Source organism: Cajanus cajan, chromosome 11 (genome assembly GCF_000230855.2).
Source record: "Cajanus cajan strain Asha chromosome 11, NIPB_CcT2T_4, whole genome shotgun sequence".
Classification (NCBI taxonomy): domain Eukaryota; kingdom Viridiplantae; phylum Streptophyta; class Magnoliopsida; order Fabales; family Fabaceae; genus Cajanus; species Cajanus cajan.
In genome coordinates this window covers 29,240,021-29,257,548 of record NC_138527.1, presented here as the reverse complement: position 1 = coordinate 29,257,548, position 17,528 = coordinate 29,240,021, and the positions used below count along the sequence as shown (strand labels likewise).

General features: G+C 34.6%; 1 protein-coding gene across 6 annotated transcripts in view; it reads left to right on the top strand.

Moving 5' to 3' along the window:
• Positions 1-2,766: 2,766 nt before the first annotated feature.
• LOC109799908 (uncharacterized) overlaps positions 2,767-17,528 on the top strand; it is a 29,895-nt gene continuing 15,133 nt past the window's right edge. For 3 of the 6 annotated variants that reach the window (XM_020360558.3, XM_083066363.1, XM_083066362.1), the window contains exons 1-6: positions 2,767-2,908; positions 3,094-3,379; positions 4,263-4,340; positions 4,454-4,968; positions 6,904-7,533; positions 7,635-7,789. In XM_020360558.3, the coding sequence (XP_020216147.1) occupies positions 3,148-3,379; positions 4,263-4,340; positions 4,454-4,968; positions 6,904-7,533; positions 7,635-7,789 (1,610 nt within the window). In that variant the 5' untranslated portion in view covers positions 2,767-2,908; positions 3,094-3,147. Of the gene's footprint in view, positions 2,909-3,093; positions 3,380-3,877; positions 4,016-4,209; positions 4,341-4,453; positions 4,969-6,903; positions 7,534-7,634; positions 7,790-17,528 lie in introns of those variants that run through there. The other 3 variants (XM_020360560.3, XM_029271573.2, XM_083066361.1) reach the window with 3 other exon arrangements.

Sequence of the window (17,528 nt, the reverse complement as noted above, 5' to 3'; positions counted from 1 at the left end):
ACACTTAATATAAAAGATCTTTAGTTTTGTGAAAATTTGGAGGGGCATGACTCCTATTCCCCCTAAATGTTCCGCCACCAAACTATAGAAATTACTTAATGGTGTGTTTGGAAGAGGAATTTTAAAATTTAAAGAATTTTAAATTTTTGGTATTTGAATTACTTTGATTTTAATTTCTATCATTCTTAAAATATTTTGTTTGGATAAGTCAATTTGAAATTCCTTAAATTTTAAATTATTAGGTTGGATATGATAATTTGATTCTATCATAATAAAATTGGTTTTAAAAATATATTTATATGTTGATATTTTTAAATTAAATTTTATAAAAATAAATATTAATTAATTTTTAAATATTTGATAATTTTAAAAATTAATATTAGATAATATTTAAGAAAATTTAAAAATATTTTTTTGAATATTTAATAATTAAAAACATGAAGAGATAAGAGATAAGATAAAAATATATAAGTGAAATAAGAAGAAAAGAAATATGAGGAATTTCAAATTCTTACTTTTTTTGGAAGAATTTGAAATTTTACTATTTCAAGGAATTTCATAAATACTTAAATTTTAAATTCCTTATAAATTCTCTATCCAAACAAGTATTTCACCTCAAAGAATTTAAAAATTTTCAAATAAATGAATTACCCCATTTAAATTCTTTATCCAAACATACTATAAAGCTATTTGTTTTTATTTTAAGTTTGATAATATTTTTTATCTTTATATATCAACATATACTTTTTAATTTTTAAAATTTTTATCAATATTGTATAACATAAAATTGAGAATTTTTTTTTGCCTTTTTATATATAACGTTTAAAAATTATTTTTAAAGCTTTTGTAACAAACTTATGTAAGAAGAGAGAGCACGTAAGAAGGCAACCCATAAGCTGTGAAAAAGACAGATTTATGCTACACAATAAATGGATGAACACTAGACTAAACATTCATACAAAGCGACTGTATAGCAAAATAAAAGTAACAAAAATTACTAGAGAGTGAAAAAAATTGCGCAAAAGTGTCAAGCAGAATAAAAGTAACAGAGTGGTTCCCAAGCGTGAGGTTCAGCAGTAGGAGTTGATCCATGCTTAAACAAAGTCAGGGGTTCGAATCCTGCCTTGTGTATGCAGCCGCGTTAAATCTTGGGGCCAGCTATTCCACCCTTTGAGACCCTTTGAGGTGCCTCCAACGTAACCAAACAGAGGAAATGTTGTCATGTGTCTAGTAAAGTCACTTATTAATATAAAGTAATACAGATTTGACGGCAAATTAAAAAAGAAAAAGAAAAATAAAAATTAGAGACAACTCATATAAGAAGACAAGCCATCTAGCTGTGAAAGTAACAAAAATCTTTCAAGTTAATTTTACTTTTTCTTTTCTTTATATATTAAAATGACCGAATATTAAATTAAATGCATGGGATGCTGTTTTCTTTAAACCGTAGATTTGGGTGAAAGTTTCAAATAAAATAATTACTAAATAAAGTAAATGAAATTGGGAGAAATCAAATAGAGCCATAGAGGAAATGTTGCCATGTATTTACTAAGGTAATGAACAATATTGGTTGGGTTGCAAAAATCAAGTGAAATGAAAAATATGCTAATGAGAAATATATAATGTAGATGTAAAATACAAATTATCTGATTATTTTAAGATTTATAGTTTCTAGTGTGAAAATTTGATCATGAAGATGATTATTTTAATTGTATTTAGTTATTTACAAAGATTTATTCTAACATATCCATATTTGAGTAAAAAAATTAGAATTATTTTATAATAATTGTACATAATTAATAGAAAAAATTATTATTTTAACAAGAAAACACCAAAATTCAAAATAACACAATATTAATAAAAAAATTGTAACTCAACCTCCATAATATTTTTTTTTATAAATAAAAATGATAAATAAGAGATGACACTTCTATGATTATAAATAAGGAGTTAATGACATGGTATGAATCCTCAGACTAAACTTCACTTCTAACATCAAGAGATTTCCTTTAATAGGTATGTTCACCAATAGTGAGTATTGAACTCGTATTATGGAGAACACAAAATTTGAGTAAATCATGTATCATTTGTTGTAATTTTCAATGGCTCAAACTTAATAATATGCTTATTTAATTTAATTTTTACTAAATGATTCTTTTTGTTTTTTTTAATGAACTTAAAGTGTGATATTTTTAATGATTTTTTTGAAAATTTGAGAGAAAAAACATCTTAGAAGCTTTTTTTTAAAGGTTAAATTGCACTTTTATCTCTCTATAGTATCGAATCTCTAATTTTAGTCTCTTTATTTTAAATGTATAATTTTAGTCATTTAATTTTATAAAATTCGTAATACTGATATTTTTTATTTTAAAATTTATAATTTTAATCCAATTTTACGGTTTTGATTTCCTGAAATGTTATTTTATTAATCATTAAAATTATAATGTTAATCATAATTTTATGAATGACATAATAATTAATATTTAATAATATTTAAATTAAATTTTACTTTTAATTTTTATTTTATAAAAAATGATAAATAAGATAAAAGTGAAATGAAAATAAAAATAAAAATAGTAATTTAACTTAAATATTTGTGACAATACATTGTTAAGTCATAATAGATTTTACAATTTTAACGATAGATGAAAAATTCAATGAAAATATTAAAATTATAAATTTTTTAAAATTAATAAATTAATATTACAAATTTAAAAAATAAAAGAAAAAATTGCGAGTTTAATATTTAACACTTTCAAGATTGGTAGCAAATCACATATTTATAGAAAGTTGATGCAACCTGTCAAGTTAGAAAAGAGAATAATTTGGCAACAGTAGGAGCAGTGCATGAGCATGAAAATGAGATTGATACAAAATTCTCACTGATCGCGACTCCATCCTTCATCAGGTAACCTTCGAAGTTCGAATCAATCATCTATTCGATGTTTACTATCCGTTTGTTCCGATTCCATTTCCACATTTTCACTTTCGTTTCACTCAGTTCTCCTAGGATCTCTTGCGTTGCCGCGTCACGATTCGGCAATGCGAGAGATTCCCTCGCTCTTCGCTGAAATCGAATCGTTTAATTCGCAGGACAATATTTTTATTTTCATTACATTATTATTTTCATTTTTCGGTGGTGTCACAATGAATTTTTTGATGCGGTCTACGACGGGCGTGTACGGAGAGCGTTCGGCGATTCCGCTTCCGGAGCCTCGTGCTGATGCGCATCATAATAGGTCTGCATCCGCTGGATCTTCTTTGGAGACTCTCGTGTCTGATGATCCATATGCACGCCATGATGCTGAGGTTGATCGCGGCATGATCAATAAGCACGTGGATGTTGCCGAGGATGAAGGATGGATTACCATTCCGTGCAGTATGTCTTCGCTTCGCCCATCATTTTCATGGTTATTTCTATTTTTGTTGATAATTTCGGCGTCGCTACAGAATTTTGGACATAATGTGATACATTAGTATAAACTTAGAGTCTAATGGTGATACACTCACATTGCAAAATAGTTTTACATTGTCAACCAATCAGATATCATTGAAAATGGTGGAAGGCGTAAGATAGTTTTACACAGTCTAATGTGTTGATCTTTTTTTTATTTTTTATAAATATTATATAGCTCTCTTAGTTATAAAATAAATTATTTACCCTCCTCTCCCTTTCCCTTCAAAACACAATTCCTGAACTTATGTGGGAGGACATTGTCGTTATCTTCTGCTGCTCATCAATGTTGTGTATTGTGTTGCATTAATCCTAGGTTGGTTCTTAAATCGTAGCTTGCTCCTCGTGGAATATATTTACACTTATTTACATTTTGTTACCTGAATAAGATATAATTATGATTTTTTTTTTCCTGATGTTAAGCATAAAGTGAAAGAAATGATGTACTAGATCCCCACCGGATATAAGACTGCATGGTGCAAGTGCAAGTACTTGGTTCATGGGGAATTAATTGATATCTACATGGGCAGCTGTTGTGTTTTTGCTAAACCATTAGAGAATGTAAGATTACGTCAACTGTCTCTGTTCTTCTAGGTCTAGTCTAGAAGCAATTTGTTAATTTTTTTGTTACATGCTTAGCGCATGAATGAAAGTGTAATCATATCATGGTTCTTCTAAGCCTTCAGTTCAATGGTAAAACTAAACAGAGCTATTTATTTTAAGTCCTTCCTCCTGTGTGTGCTGTTATGGGACAGATTGCTATGCATGTATAACGGGATACAGCCAATTCTCAATTTTCTTTTTGTAGAGGTACTTCCTGAAAACTGGAATTGTGCACCAGATATACAGTCTCTGCACTCCCTTGACCGTTCCTTTCTTTTACCTGGTAATAGATTGTTTAATTCTTTTAATATGTTAATCTCAGTTTTGGCATATGTAATTTGGTCAGCTGGCTTGCACAAAAAAGTTGAGCAGACCTAATTCATACCTGTAATTCAGGTGAACAAGTTCATATCTTGGCATGCTTGTCTGCATGTAAGCAGGATACATCTTCATTTAAAGTTGCAGCAGCAACGAGTGAGAATGACACAGGTCACAGCCCCAAGAAAGAAAATGGAACCATTGAAAACAGAAATAATGCAGTGTCTGGAGAAGGGGAACTAGGTACCAGTGTTGAAGAGCAGCTGGAAGATGTTTCGGATGGTGAATCCCTTGTTCAAAAAGAGATTCTCAAAAAACAAACTGCATTATTGTTGCAAAAGTTTGAAAATTCTCACTTCTTTGTGAGGATTTCTGAGTCCAATGATCCCCTTTGGTCCAAAAGAAGCTCTTCAGAAGTTGTTTCCAACTCTTCTGATGCAAATAATGGAAAGGCCTCAACAATCAAATCTGAAGAGACTTCATTGTCTTCTATTAGTGCCGTTATTGATAGAGGAAGTTTTGATTCAAATGTTTCTGGTGGAGTGGCAAGAAATTCTGTGAAGTGTTGTGCTTTACCTAATGGAGACATAGTGGTATGTGTCATAAATGTTGGAAACTATAATTTTGCATTTAATTGATCTAAAATTGGTAAGGAGAGACAAGGATGCTTTGTTTGTTAATATGTTTGGATTTTAAAGTTCCACTATCAGATGAAGTACTCTGTATATGTGAAATTTGGGACCAATCCATATAAGTTTTCTGTTGCTTCCCTTTTGATTGCCTAGATTTCTCCATTATTTCAACACATGCATGCAAGCTGCTTGGTCTATTTTCTTGTATTTATAATATACAAGTGTAGGTATTTTTAACATAGGAAATCTATGGCGAGTTAGTGATACACAATAAGGAAAATAAAAACATACATTGTATCAATGGTAGTTGGGTTTTTTCCCTGTGATGAGGAGGATGCTGTGATTACTGAAAACAGAATGGCTTAAATAATAACTGTGAAAGCAGTATGTATTTCATCAGTTAGTTAGTTCAAACGCAGTAGAGACATCACCCGTGGTTGTGATTCATAACTAAAAATCATGGCAAAGTCTCAATTCCTGTTGGTGATCCTTTATTTGTAGGTTATATGTATTTACTCTGTAAGCCCTGATCAAGGTTTGTGGCTGTTTTTGACCTTGGAATGGGGTCACCTGCCCTCCATCAAAACCCTTTTTAACAAAATAACTGAAAGGCAAAGTGCCATTTTGATTTTTGTCTATTTAAGGACAACATTCTTTTGTCCTAAATCGTGTGTTGGAAACCAACCTTATATTATGAGAGTCCGTCTCACATACTTTTGTACATTGTTCATGTTTCTTAATTTATAAGGTAAATCCATACAAATGGTGCACTTTCTCACTTGAAACTAGGAACCTATATAATAACATTTTGAAAGTTGAAGTTTGGGCATTAGAGGTTAATAGTTTTTTTATAGACATGATTTCTGATAATAATATGTCACTGTTTGATTCAAGTAGGCATGTAGCTAACCCCACTTAGTGGGAAAAGACTTCATTGTTGTTTGTTGTGTAACCTATTTCTTTTTTGGTTAGCATTCTACATCTATTAGTTTTTTTATTTGGGGGATAAATTACTATTTTGTTGCCCTATAATTTCTTTACGATATTGTTTTCATCCATATTTTGGAGGAAATAATAAAAATATGGTTTTGGTATAAATATAGTTATGTTTATGGCCTCTCTTTGGTGCTCAGCCCATGTTTGTGTTTTTACGCGTTTTCCTTTTATCTGGGTTTTTTCTTGGAGGATATCTTGTCCTCATTCTAGTTGTATTTCCCATTTCTCTGTAAAGAAATTTCTTTCTTCCATAAAACAAACCATTCCAATACATAGTTTGTCTTTACTTCTATAAGACTACAAATAGCTTTTTGATAACCATGACATGCAACACTGCAGTTAATTCACTTGTTCATCTTGTTATTGCTAGTGAAACATTGAGAATATTTTAGTAAGAATGTAACTTTTTAGTGCATTTGGATGAGGTTGTGGAATGGGTTTCTTCTATGCTTTGCACTGATTCTCTGTTTAACAGTATTTCAACATCTGCAATCTTTATATTTCCTCTGGAGTAGTTGGAGCACAAAATTTCTATATGTATATGAAATTTGGACCTGCTATTCTGGAGTTACTTATGTAATTATGCCATCATTGGCCTTTCTAGAACATATCCTTTATAACTGGGAATTCGATGCTCCAAACTATCTTTTGGATGCTATCACCTTGGTCTCTTATTTTTATTGAACATTTCCATTTATTAAATTTTAAATATCTTTTGGTGGTGTTTCCTTTTCCTCTTTAATGCCTTTGAAGGCATTTGTGAATTTTTGCTAGGGAAATCCTAGTTGATCAAGAAATGCTTTCTATATAACTTCATCTTAACTTGTGGATTCGAAGGTTGATTATCACAATTACTCAGATTATTGATCTAATTCAGTTTTCCTCTGTGGAAGGATGCAGGTTCTTTTACAGGTGAATGTTGGTGTTAATTTTCTTTCAGATCCTTGTATAGAAATTCTTCAATTTGAAAAGCATCAGGAGAGAAGGTCATCTTCTTTCAGCAAGGTGGATCCAGTTTATACAAATCAGGATTCGTGTGTGGAGCTGTTAAATTGGATAATTCCATTGGATAGTGGGAAACCTTCTAATTGCCCACCATCCCCTTCTCATTTAACTTCAACTTCGGGATATGGTAGCTCCTCTCAGAGATCCAACATTTCTGGATCATCTAGCTCTCAGTTATTCTCCTTTAGCAATTTCAGAAGTTACTCCATGTCATCAATACCACAAACTATGACCACTCCGGCTGCTCCTGTTAAAGCAGCTAGTTCTAAGCCAGATTTTGACTTTGAGGAGTGGGATCAAATATCATCTCAGAAATATTTACGGAAAAAAAGGGGGGTGGAAGGACTTTTATCTTTTCGAGGTGTTTCATTGGAACAAGATAGATTTTATGTTTGTTGTGGATTAGAAGGCATATATACACCAGGAAGAAGATGGAGAAGGAAACTTGAAATAATACAACCCATACACATTCATTCTTTTGCTGCCGACTCCAATTCAGATGATCTTCTGTGTGTTCAGATAAAGGTTTGAACTGTGATGTCATACATCAAATTATTTGACTATTTTGGGCCTTTCTACTGTTTTTCAGTTCTGCTTTTATTAATTGTTTTTAAGTTGTTCTCCAGAATGTTGCTCCTACACATGCTCCAGATATTGTGATATTTATAGATACCATAACTATTGTTTGTGAGGAGTTTACAAAAAATGGATCACTGTCGTCGTTGCCAATTTCATGTATTGAAGCTGGAAATGATCATTCTTTACCAAATCTAGCCCTCAGGTTGTTTTCCTGAATAATTATCTTAATATTGTTTATAACTTTCTATCATTACTTGTCAGTGTCTTGGCTGATCTTAATATCTGGCTATCAAATTGCATATGCTTATAGAACATAAGCTAGAAAAGTGTCTGGGGTTCAATATGCACTTTAGGAAGCCAAAAATCTTGACATGGCATTATATTAGTTTTTCTATATCATATTTAGCATTTGCCCATTTTTTAATGTTAAAGAGGTATTTTTTATATCAATACTTAGCCATTTGGCAAAAGATTGTAAATGATTTCTTTTTGATTCTTAGAGAGGAAAGTTGAATTTTTTCCTCAGTTGCAGCAAACTAGCTGTTAAACAACTTCGTGGCTTAACTAATGTTCTGTTAATTAAATTATTTTGGGGAGTTAAACTATTTATGCTTAAATATAGTTTTGGTCCCCTTTTCGATCCCCATACATCTAATTGAGCATTTTAGTCCCTAAATTTTATCGCAAGTTAAAATTGGATGCCTCGACATCTAAATTGTGATGAAATTTGTTCATATCAATTATCTTTTACTTAATTGATGGCTGACACAGGTCAAAAAAATCCTTGTAGATATAGTTGTAATTTTTATGAAAAAATAACAAGTCATAACATAATCATCAATTTTAAGTGAATTCACTTTTACTTTGTTATTTCTTATTTGAACTGATAGATTGGTGAACACTTGGAGGATATAGAAAAGGCTATCAGAAGGCAAAGGCAATGAAGAGGGTGATGCAATAACAATAACCTTATTTCATTAGGTTAGGTCGGCTACATATATCATACAATGTCATTGAGTTCAATTAATAACAAAATTCTCAGGGGTAATTGACCGTCTTTCTTGGACTTCCTCTACATTTTTTTCATAGGACTAAGATCCATGTGATCTATTCTCTAAACCAATGCCTCCCATCCAGTAGACCTTTTTGCACATATCTAAACATTTACCAATTTTATGTCATCTTTTCCTCGATAGGTGTCACACTAATATCTCCATGTATTCAATTACTTTGTGTCTTTTCCTTTTTAGCGTGACCACATATCCATCTTAATATATTCATTTCTACTGCTGTAACTTTTTTCTTTTCTCCCTTTAAAGCTCATCATTCACTAGAATAAAGTATAGCTGGTCATATAGTACAATACTTTCGTTAGTTTGGTAGGTGCTTTGTGATCAAAATAACTCCTCGGGATGCTTTTTTATTTTAACCACTCATCATGTATCCTGTGTTACAATTTTTCATTAATTTCCCCACCATTTTGAAATAGAGATCCGACCTACTTAAACTTAGAAACCTATGACATGATATCGGTAGAGAGCAAGAGTGAAAAATTGCTTATCTTATTCAAAAGTAAAATTACTGCTTACATAGAAATATTACATTAAAGATATTCCTTGATTCAAGGAATATTAAAAAGGAAACAAATAATACCTCTTCCAATTCTTATTATAAGACATTTTTAATCAAATCATACATATCAATATTAGTAATTATGTTAGTTGATTTTATTAGGTTTATAAAACAAGATCATGATGTGTCATTTTACCTTTTTTACTTATTAAATTTTCATGGGAGGGGTGAATATATTACTCTATATCAAAGCTTACGCACCAATACCAATAAAATTGATAAATGACAAATGAAGAGTTAAGAGGTGAGAAAGAGAATATTTATTAATTATTTATCAAATTTCCTTCTCATTATTTAACAATAAGAAGCACGTATTCTCACAATATGTAATAGGAACAAAGGATAAAAAATAAAAATTAATACTTAATAGAAATTGTATAGTATCTTATAAAAAGGACTATCATTTCCTTTTAAATTGTGCCTTATAATAAGGATCGAAGGGAATAAGAGATCTTATTTTTAAAACAAAATAAATCAAATCTCTGTTGCCTTTAATATGAAAATTTGCAATATCTTTAATTCCTATACCCCCCTCCCTTCTCTCAAGTTGGTGCATATATATTTATCATGCTCAACTTGCTTATCCAATGCTCAAAAGTGAGCCTTGCTAGGTTCTTTGCCAAGAAGTTGGTTGTTTGTTTACTAGAAGCCACAAATGGTAAGAAAATAATTTCAGCATCTATCATACTAAACAAGATTGTGAGCTATGCTTACTACAGCTTTGCTGCCACAGTACAACATCAATGAGAGTTCCGCTGCCATCTCGAGTACTTCTAGGACAATACAAATCCATAGTCGTTCACAAATTCCTTTTGCCATTGCTCTAAATTTAGCTCCTGCACTACTTCTAGCAACAACTCCTTGTTTCTTCCTTCCCCATGTTACCAAATTTCCCCACACATAGATGCAATTACCTGAAATGGATTTTTTGTCTATAACAGACCTTGCACTGTTGGAAATAGGAATATTTTAGGAAATAAGAACTTCTTTAATATTTATTTTTCCAAGTTGCCTAGATACTTGGTATAGCTAGATTAAATGCATCATAGAAACTAGGAAGTAGTGGTATCTTAATTGTTCTCTTGTAATTTGTGTTGGCATTAATTATCTTTGTAATTCTGCTGAATATAAATAACCCATTCTGTTGGGTGGAATTACCGGATATTCAGAAAATATTTGTTTTTTTCTTTTAACATGGTATCAGAGCTCCCAGTTTAAGGTGGCTCTACTTCTGCAACAAAATCACTTTGAAAAAGGTCTGATTGGGCTATTAAGCTGTCAGCAATTTGTAAACTTGACTGGGAACTGAGTGCTGTCAAGTTTTACTGCATTTCTCTGTTTTTTGGCAACTGTCAGATGTTCTGGTAACTTTTTTGGTTATTTTCAGATTTTTCGGTGACTTTTCCGGCAGCTTTTCCAATGACTAGCAGATTTCTCGAGGATTTCTCAGCATCCTTCCAGTTACTTATAGCTTTTTGAACTTGCATTGGAGTTCAATTCCCTCTATTTTTTTCTTGTTAGGCACACCTTTATCTCAAAAGTCTAAATTTTCTATTTGATTTGCTTTTAATTCTCTTATCTTCTTTTAAAGAGTGTGGTGAGATTCGAAGTGGTTTATCTTCTACCTTGAAGTGACACTACTTGAAAAGAGTTCTTCACCTTTGAAGGTGAGTCCAGAGGTTTCTTTCTCCATCGGAGATTTTCAAGAAGCTTGAAGAGTGTCAATAAGGAAAAAATCTAGGAAGAAACTTGAAGGAAAAGCTACAACAACCAAGTTCCTCCTCGAGGTTTCTATCATTTGTTTAGTATTCTGCATGAACAGTGCCAATTTTTTCATCCAAACAAACGACAGATTCTATTGCGTTTCAGGAAAAAAAATTCTGAATATGTTTGAGTGATAATTTCACCCAGCAGAATGGATTTATTTATATTCAACAGAATTACAAAGATAATTAATGCTAACACAAATTACAAGAGAATAAGATACCACTACTTCCTATGATGCATTGTACCTAGCTATACCAAGTATCTAGGCAACTTGAAAAAATAAATATTAACGAATTTCTTATTTCCTAAAATATTCCTATTTCCAACATACCCAATCTGTATTAGTGAAAAAACAACATTCCTTTCACTATTTTTTTTTTATTTAAAAAAATAGACGTTTTCCACGATTGCTCTTTAAGTTCCTCAAAATTTTGTAGGCTGCTTGAAGGTGTTCTTCATAAGGAGAGTGCAAAAACTGATGTTCAACACACAAAAAAAGCAATAACAGGCCATGTATGAGACAGGTAAATTAGTTTGTCAACTAAACTACGGTATCTTCCAACATCAATAGGAACACTTCCTTCTTCCCAAAGTTTCATGTTGGGATTCATAGGGTTATCAACAACTACTCGTCTCTGTTTCCTCTAAGAGGTCCAGAATGTACTTCCAGAATGTATTGAGCAATGCCAAGAAAGTATCTCAGATCCTAATTCCTTGATCTCAAATTTTGTTGCCAAGTTCTTTTTTAGCCTCTCTAATTCTACTTCATCATCTTCATTGAGGATGAAGTCGTCAACATAGACTATCAGTGCAACAACTATCCCTTTAGAAAGAAATTGTAAATAAGGTATGATTTGCTTACCTTTCAAACCATGCTCTGTTTCCAAATTTGTTTTCAAAGCCTAGAGGACTATCCATGTATAATCTTCCTCTAAGTTGCCATTGAGGAAGACATTTTTTACTTTTAATTGATGCACAGGCCAATATAATTTGGCAGCAAAAGATAAGATAATTCTGACGGTGTTTATCTTTGCAATTGGAGCAAAGGTCTTTGAATAATTTAAACCATAGTTTTGTGTGAATCCCTTAGTCACCGATTGTGCCTTATATCTTTGCATTAAACCATCAAAATTATATTTCACAGTGAAAACTGTTAAATATGTGTTAAAAATATAATTTGATATGATTGATTCCTTAAAATTAGGGAAACTTGTATAGCAGAAATTAGGGATTTTACTCATTATTACCTAAAGGAATTATATGTGAGAGAGAGAGAGAGGAGGCGAGAGATAGAGAAAAGAATAGATTTTCAATAGGTAAAGAATGTAATTCATTAACCCACTGAAAACAGAGTACAAGACAGGTTTTTATAGAGCCAATTGAGATTGGTCTATAATAACCTAATTATCTATAATAACTGAAAATAACCTAATTATCTATAATAACTGAAAATATCTATAATAACCGAAAATAACAATAAAGGAGTAAAACTATACTCCAATAGCCCCCCGCAAGCTCAAGTAGGATGAGGAGACTCAACTACTTGAAGCTTAGATCGAAGTTCACAAAACCGCGAGGGTGAGAGAGCTTTGGTGAGCACATCAGCACATTGATCAATAGATGGAACATGAACAACTTGAAGACACTTGGCAGCCACTTTCTCGCGAACAAAGAAAAGGTCCAATTCCATATGTTTGGTGCGCGCATGAAGAACCGGGTTGTGAGCGAGAGCCACAGTGCTCAAGTTGTCACAGAAGATAATTGGAGTAGAATGAGTGACTTTAAGTTCAGATAGCAAAGTTTGTATCCAAGTAACTTCAGCTGTGGCGAGGGCAAGACTTCTGTATTCAGCTTCAGTACTAGAGCGGGCAACGACAGTTTGCTTTTTGGACCACCAGGACACGAGATTTGGTCCAAGGAAGATGGAGGCACCAGATGTAGATCGCCTGTCATCAGGATCTGACGCCCAGTCTGCATCACAATAGGCATGGATCGAGAGAGAGGAAGGAGAAGAAGCAGGTTGTAGACGAAGACCCAAGGATGTAGTGCCCTTCAGATACCTGAGAATTCTTTTGACAGCTGCCCAATGATGTGTAAGGGGATAGGACATGAACTGGCAGACTTTGTTTACAGAGAAGCTAATTTCGGGTCTTGTAATGGTAGCATATTGCAATGCACCTACAACTGAACGATAGAGAGAAGCATCCAAGAAATCTTCAGAGCCTGCTTTTGATATTTTGCTTCCAGAAATCATGGGAGAAGAAATAGGTTTTGAGCCTTCCATGTCAGTACGATTCAATAGGTCACGGATGTACTTACTTTGAGTAAGAATGAGAGAACCATCAGGCTGAGACTTTACTTCAATGTCAAGAAAGAAATCAAGATCACCGAGATCTTTGAGGGAGAAGATTGAATGGAGTTGAGAGATATGAGAGAGAGAGTTGAGAGAAAATCAATAGACTGTATTATGATTAGAAAATGAGATGATGATATCTGTGGGATATCACTTACATATATAGACCTAACAATCTAGCCAACTTGATGAGTTGGTAACAGTAAACAGAAAAACAGAAAAGATATAGAAAAGATATGCAATATTAAAACAGAACTAATAAAGGTATTTATTAATATAATCTCTTCTCTAATACACCCCCCACAAGCTCAAGGAGGATGAGACAGATCTGATGGATCAGCAACATTGAGCTTGGAACGCAGCGACAGAAAACGCTTGGGAGACAGTGCCTTGGTTAAAAGATCTGCATATTGATGCTGAGCAGGAATATGTGAGACAACCAGAGCTTTACTGATGACTTTTTCTCGAACAAAGAAGATGTCAAGTTCCATATGCTTAGATCTTGCGTGTAGAACAGGATTGTGAGACAGTGCTACTGTGCTTTGATTATCACAGAGCACTGTAGGAGTGTTTAGATGAACTTTCAGTTCCTTTAGAAGGGATTGGATCCACAAGACCTCAGTGACGGCTTGAGCTAAAGCACGATATTCAGCTTCAGTGCTTGACCTTGCAACAAGCAGTTGTTTCTTAGACCACCAAGACACCAGATTAGGGCCAAGATAAATGCAGGCAGCCGAGGTAGATCTCCTGTCATTGGGATCAGATGCCCAATCAGCATCAGTGAAGGCAGTAAGATTGAAGAAGGAGGATGACCGAGCAGGAGTAAAAACAAGACCATATTTAAGAGTCCCTTTGAGATACCTAAGTATCCTTTTGACCACTTTCCAATGCTCCTCCATTGGAGAGCACATGAACTGACTTACCTTATTGACACTAAAGGCAATTTCAGGTCGTGTAATTGTTGCATATTGCAATGCACCAACTACAGATCTATACAAAGTAGGATCATCAAACGAGATTCCTGTTTTAGCAAGTTGCTGACCACCAATCATAGGAGTGGGAATTGCCAGTGAGGATAATGTCATCCACGTAAACAAGCATGTAAATAGTGGCAGATGGAGTAGAAAAAATGAACAAGCTAGGATCACACTTACTCTTGTGAAAACCAAGCTTTAGCAAGACAGAAGTTAATTTGTCAAACCAGGCACGGGGGGCCTGTTTGAGACCATAGAGAGACTTTTGTAGTTTACAAACAAGATGCTTATTGCTGGGTTCAATGAAGCCGGGAGGCTGAGACATGTAAATGTCTTCTTCAAGCATTCCATTGAGGAATGCATTATTAATATCAAGTTGTCGAAGTGGCCACTGAAAGGTTACAGCAAGGGAGAGAACAATCCGGATGGTGACAGGCTTAACCACAGGAGAGAAGGTTTCAGAAAAATCAACACCAGGTTGTTGATGAAAGCCCTTGGCCACAAGTCTGGCCTTGTACTTGTTAATGGAGCCATCAGGATTCTCTTTAATACGAAAGACCCATCTGCAACCTATGGGTTTTCGGCCAGGAGGTAACTCAACTAAGGTCCATGTACGGTTGGCATGTAGAGCAGTGATTTCAGCTTGCATGGCAGCAAGCCAATTGGGATCAGTAAGAGCAGTTTTGACAGTTTTTGGTTCAACATTGGACAGCAAAAGTGTAGGGTTAATTCTGGGTTGAACAATCCCATTTTTTGAGCGAGTAGTCATAGGGTGAACATTAAGAGTTGTGGCTGGAGGTGAATTTGAAGAGGATGAAACAGTAAGGGAAGTAGTGCTGTCAGGTGTAGAAGAGGGAAAAGAATTAGACTCAGAGGAACCAGAACTGGCAGAGATGGCAGGTGATATCACAAGAGAGGACGGTGGGTTGTGTGAACAAACAAGAGAGGGAAGAATAGAGACAGAGGTGGCAGGGGTAGAGGTTTGATTTTTTGAAATAAAGAGATCAGTATAGGGAAATCTGTCTTCATTGAAGATCACATCTTTGCTGATATAGATTCGGCCAGATCTGCTTAAACACTTGTAACCTTTATGACTAGGTGAGTATCCTAAGAATAGACACTCTTCGGACCGGGGTTGAATTTTGTGTTGATTATAGGGTCTGAGTAATGGAAAACAGGAACAGCCGAAAACCTTGAGAAACTTATAGTCTGGATCCTTGTTATGAATCAATTTATAGGGTGATTGAAATTCAATAGAGGAGGAAGGTAGTCTGTTGATTAAGTAGGTAGCAGTTAAAAAGGCATGATCCCAAAATTTTAGTGGCAAGGCCAAATGATGAAGCATTGCCAATCCAAGTTTAACGACATGTCTGTGTCTTCGTTCAACAGTGCCGTTTTGATGATGAGCATAGGGACAAGTGAATCTGTGAATAATGCCTTCTTGTTGAAGAAATGGAATTAGAGTGCGAAATTCACCTCCACCATCCGTTTGAACAGATTTGAGAGGTGTTTGGAATTGTTTCTCAGCCAGGGCCTTAAAATTTTGAAAATTGGAATACACATCTGATTTTCTACGAAGGAGATAAATCCACATGTATTTGGTGCAGGCGTCTACACACGTTAGAAAATACAAATAACCACAACTAGATTCTAATGATGCAGGTCCCCAAACATCTAGAAAAACAAGTTCAAGTGGATTGGAATAAACAGTAGTAGATAGTTGAGAAGGAAGTCTATGAGACTTGGCAATACAGCATGAGTCACAAAAATCAGAAATTTTATTAATAGTTGGAAGATGAATATTACAAGTTTGTAAAGCTTTAGTTAGGGAATCATGATGAGGATGCCCTAACCGTAAGTGCCACTGTTTATAGGTATTTGAAACACCATGATTATATTTTGCAGAAAGAAAAATACAAGGATCAGATTTTGGAAAGGCTGAGTTCTGCTCAATGTTAACAGTGAAGGATTTCTTCTTTGCCAGATGCGGGTGAAAATGATAGAGACCATCTTCACCAAGTTTCCCTTCAAGAAGAGTCTCGTTCAAATCCTGTGATTTGACAAAACAGGAATGAGGATAGAAAACGAAGTAGACATTGTTGTCTTTAGCAAATTTTGAAACACTTATTAGATTTTTGGTTAAACTGGGAACAAGTAAAAGGTCTTTGAGGGACAAAATTTTGGAGGGATGCATAGGGGACTGAAACATATTAGAACCTATTGAGGCAATAGATGTACCTTGGCCATTGGCCATAGCAATGTGTTCTGCACCAGTGAATTGAGCGCTCTGTAGAAGGTATTGAGGGTCTGGGGTTGCATGGTGAGAAGCACCAGAATCTGGGATCCATGCGGTGGCAGTGTTAAGAGTTGGAGGAGCATGAACATGTTGAGCAGGAGGAGCAGTGCGTGAATGGCTAGACTGATTGGAGGTTATTGCAGGAAAGGTGAATCCAGGAGGTGGAATACCAGGACCAGAGAAGGAGCCACCCAAAGGATAAGAGGGCCATGGGACAGGACCAGACTGTCCAAGCATATTAACAGTTCCATAGTATGGAGCAGCACTAGGACCAGGGTGCTGAGGCACATACCCAGATTGAGAATTGGGACCATAGGTGGGGTAAGGAGTAAACAAAGAATGAAAAGGCAACCGAAAACCACCCATGGATAGACTATGGGAAAGCTGATAGCACGTGGAGGCTTCATGTCCACGTTTGTGACAAATTTGGCATTGAACAGTGGACCCACGATTTCGTCCTCCACGAGATCCACGACCACGTCCTCCATGATTATTGAAGCCAGCTTGGGGCTGAGGTGAAAAATTCTGAACAGTATTAGGTGAAAGGTTTGACATCTGGGGTTGCTGGAAAGCCAAATTGACGTTAGGAACACCAATTGGGATAGAAGTGGCTTGAGCAAGATTGATGGATAGGGGTTCTTGGACGACAGCAGCTTTTGCTTGTTCAAGTCTTGCTTCCTGAGCAAGAATCATGTTCTCAATTTCAGTAGGAGAAAGGATGTCATCACGGCTGATAAACGCAGTGACAGTTGAAATCAGAGAGTCATATTCAGGTGGGAGACCACCAAGAATGCACTCAGCATGTTCTCTAGGCGAAACGGGACTGCCAATCGAAGCAAGAGTCTCAACAATAGTACTGATGCGAAAGAGATAATCTGAACACGATCTTGTGCCTTTCTTGATGGTGCGAAGCTCTAAA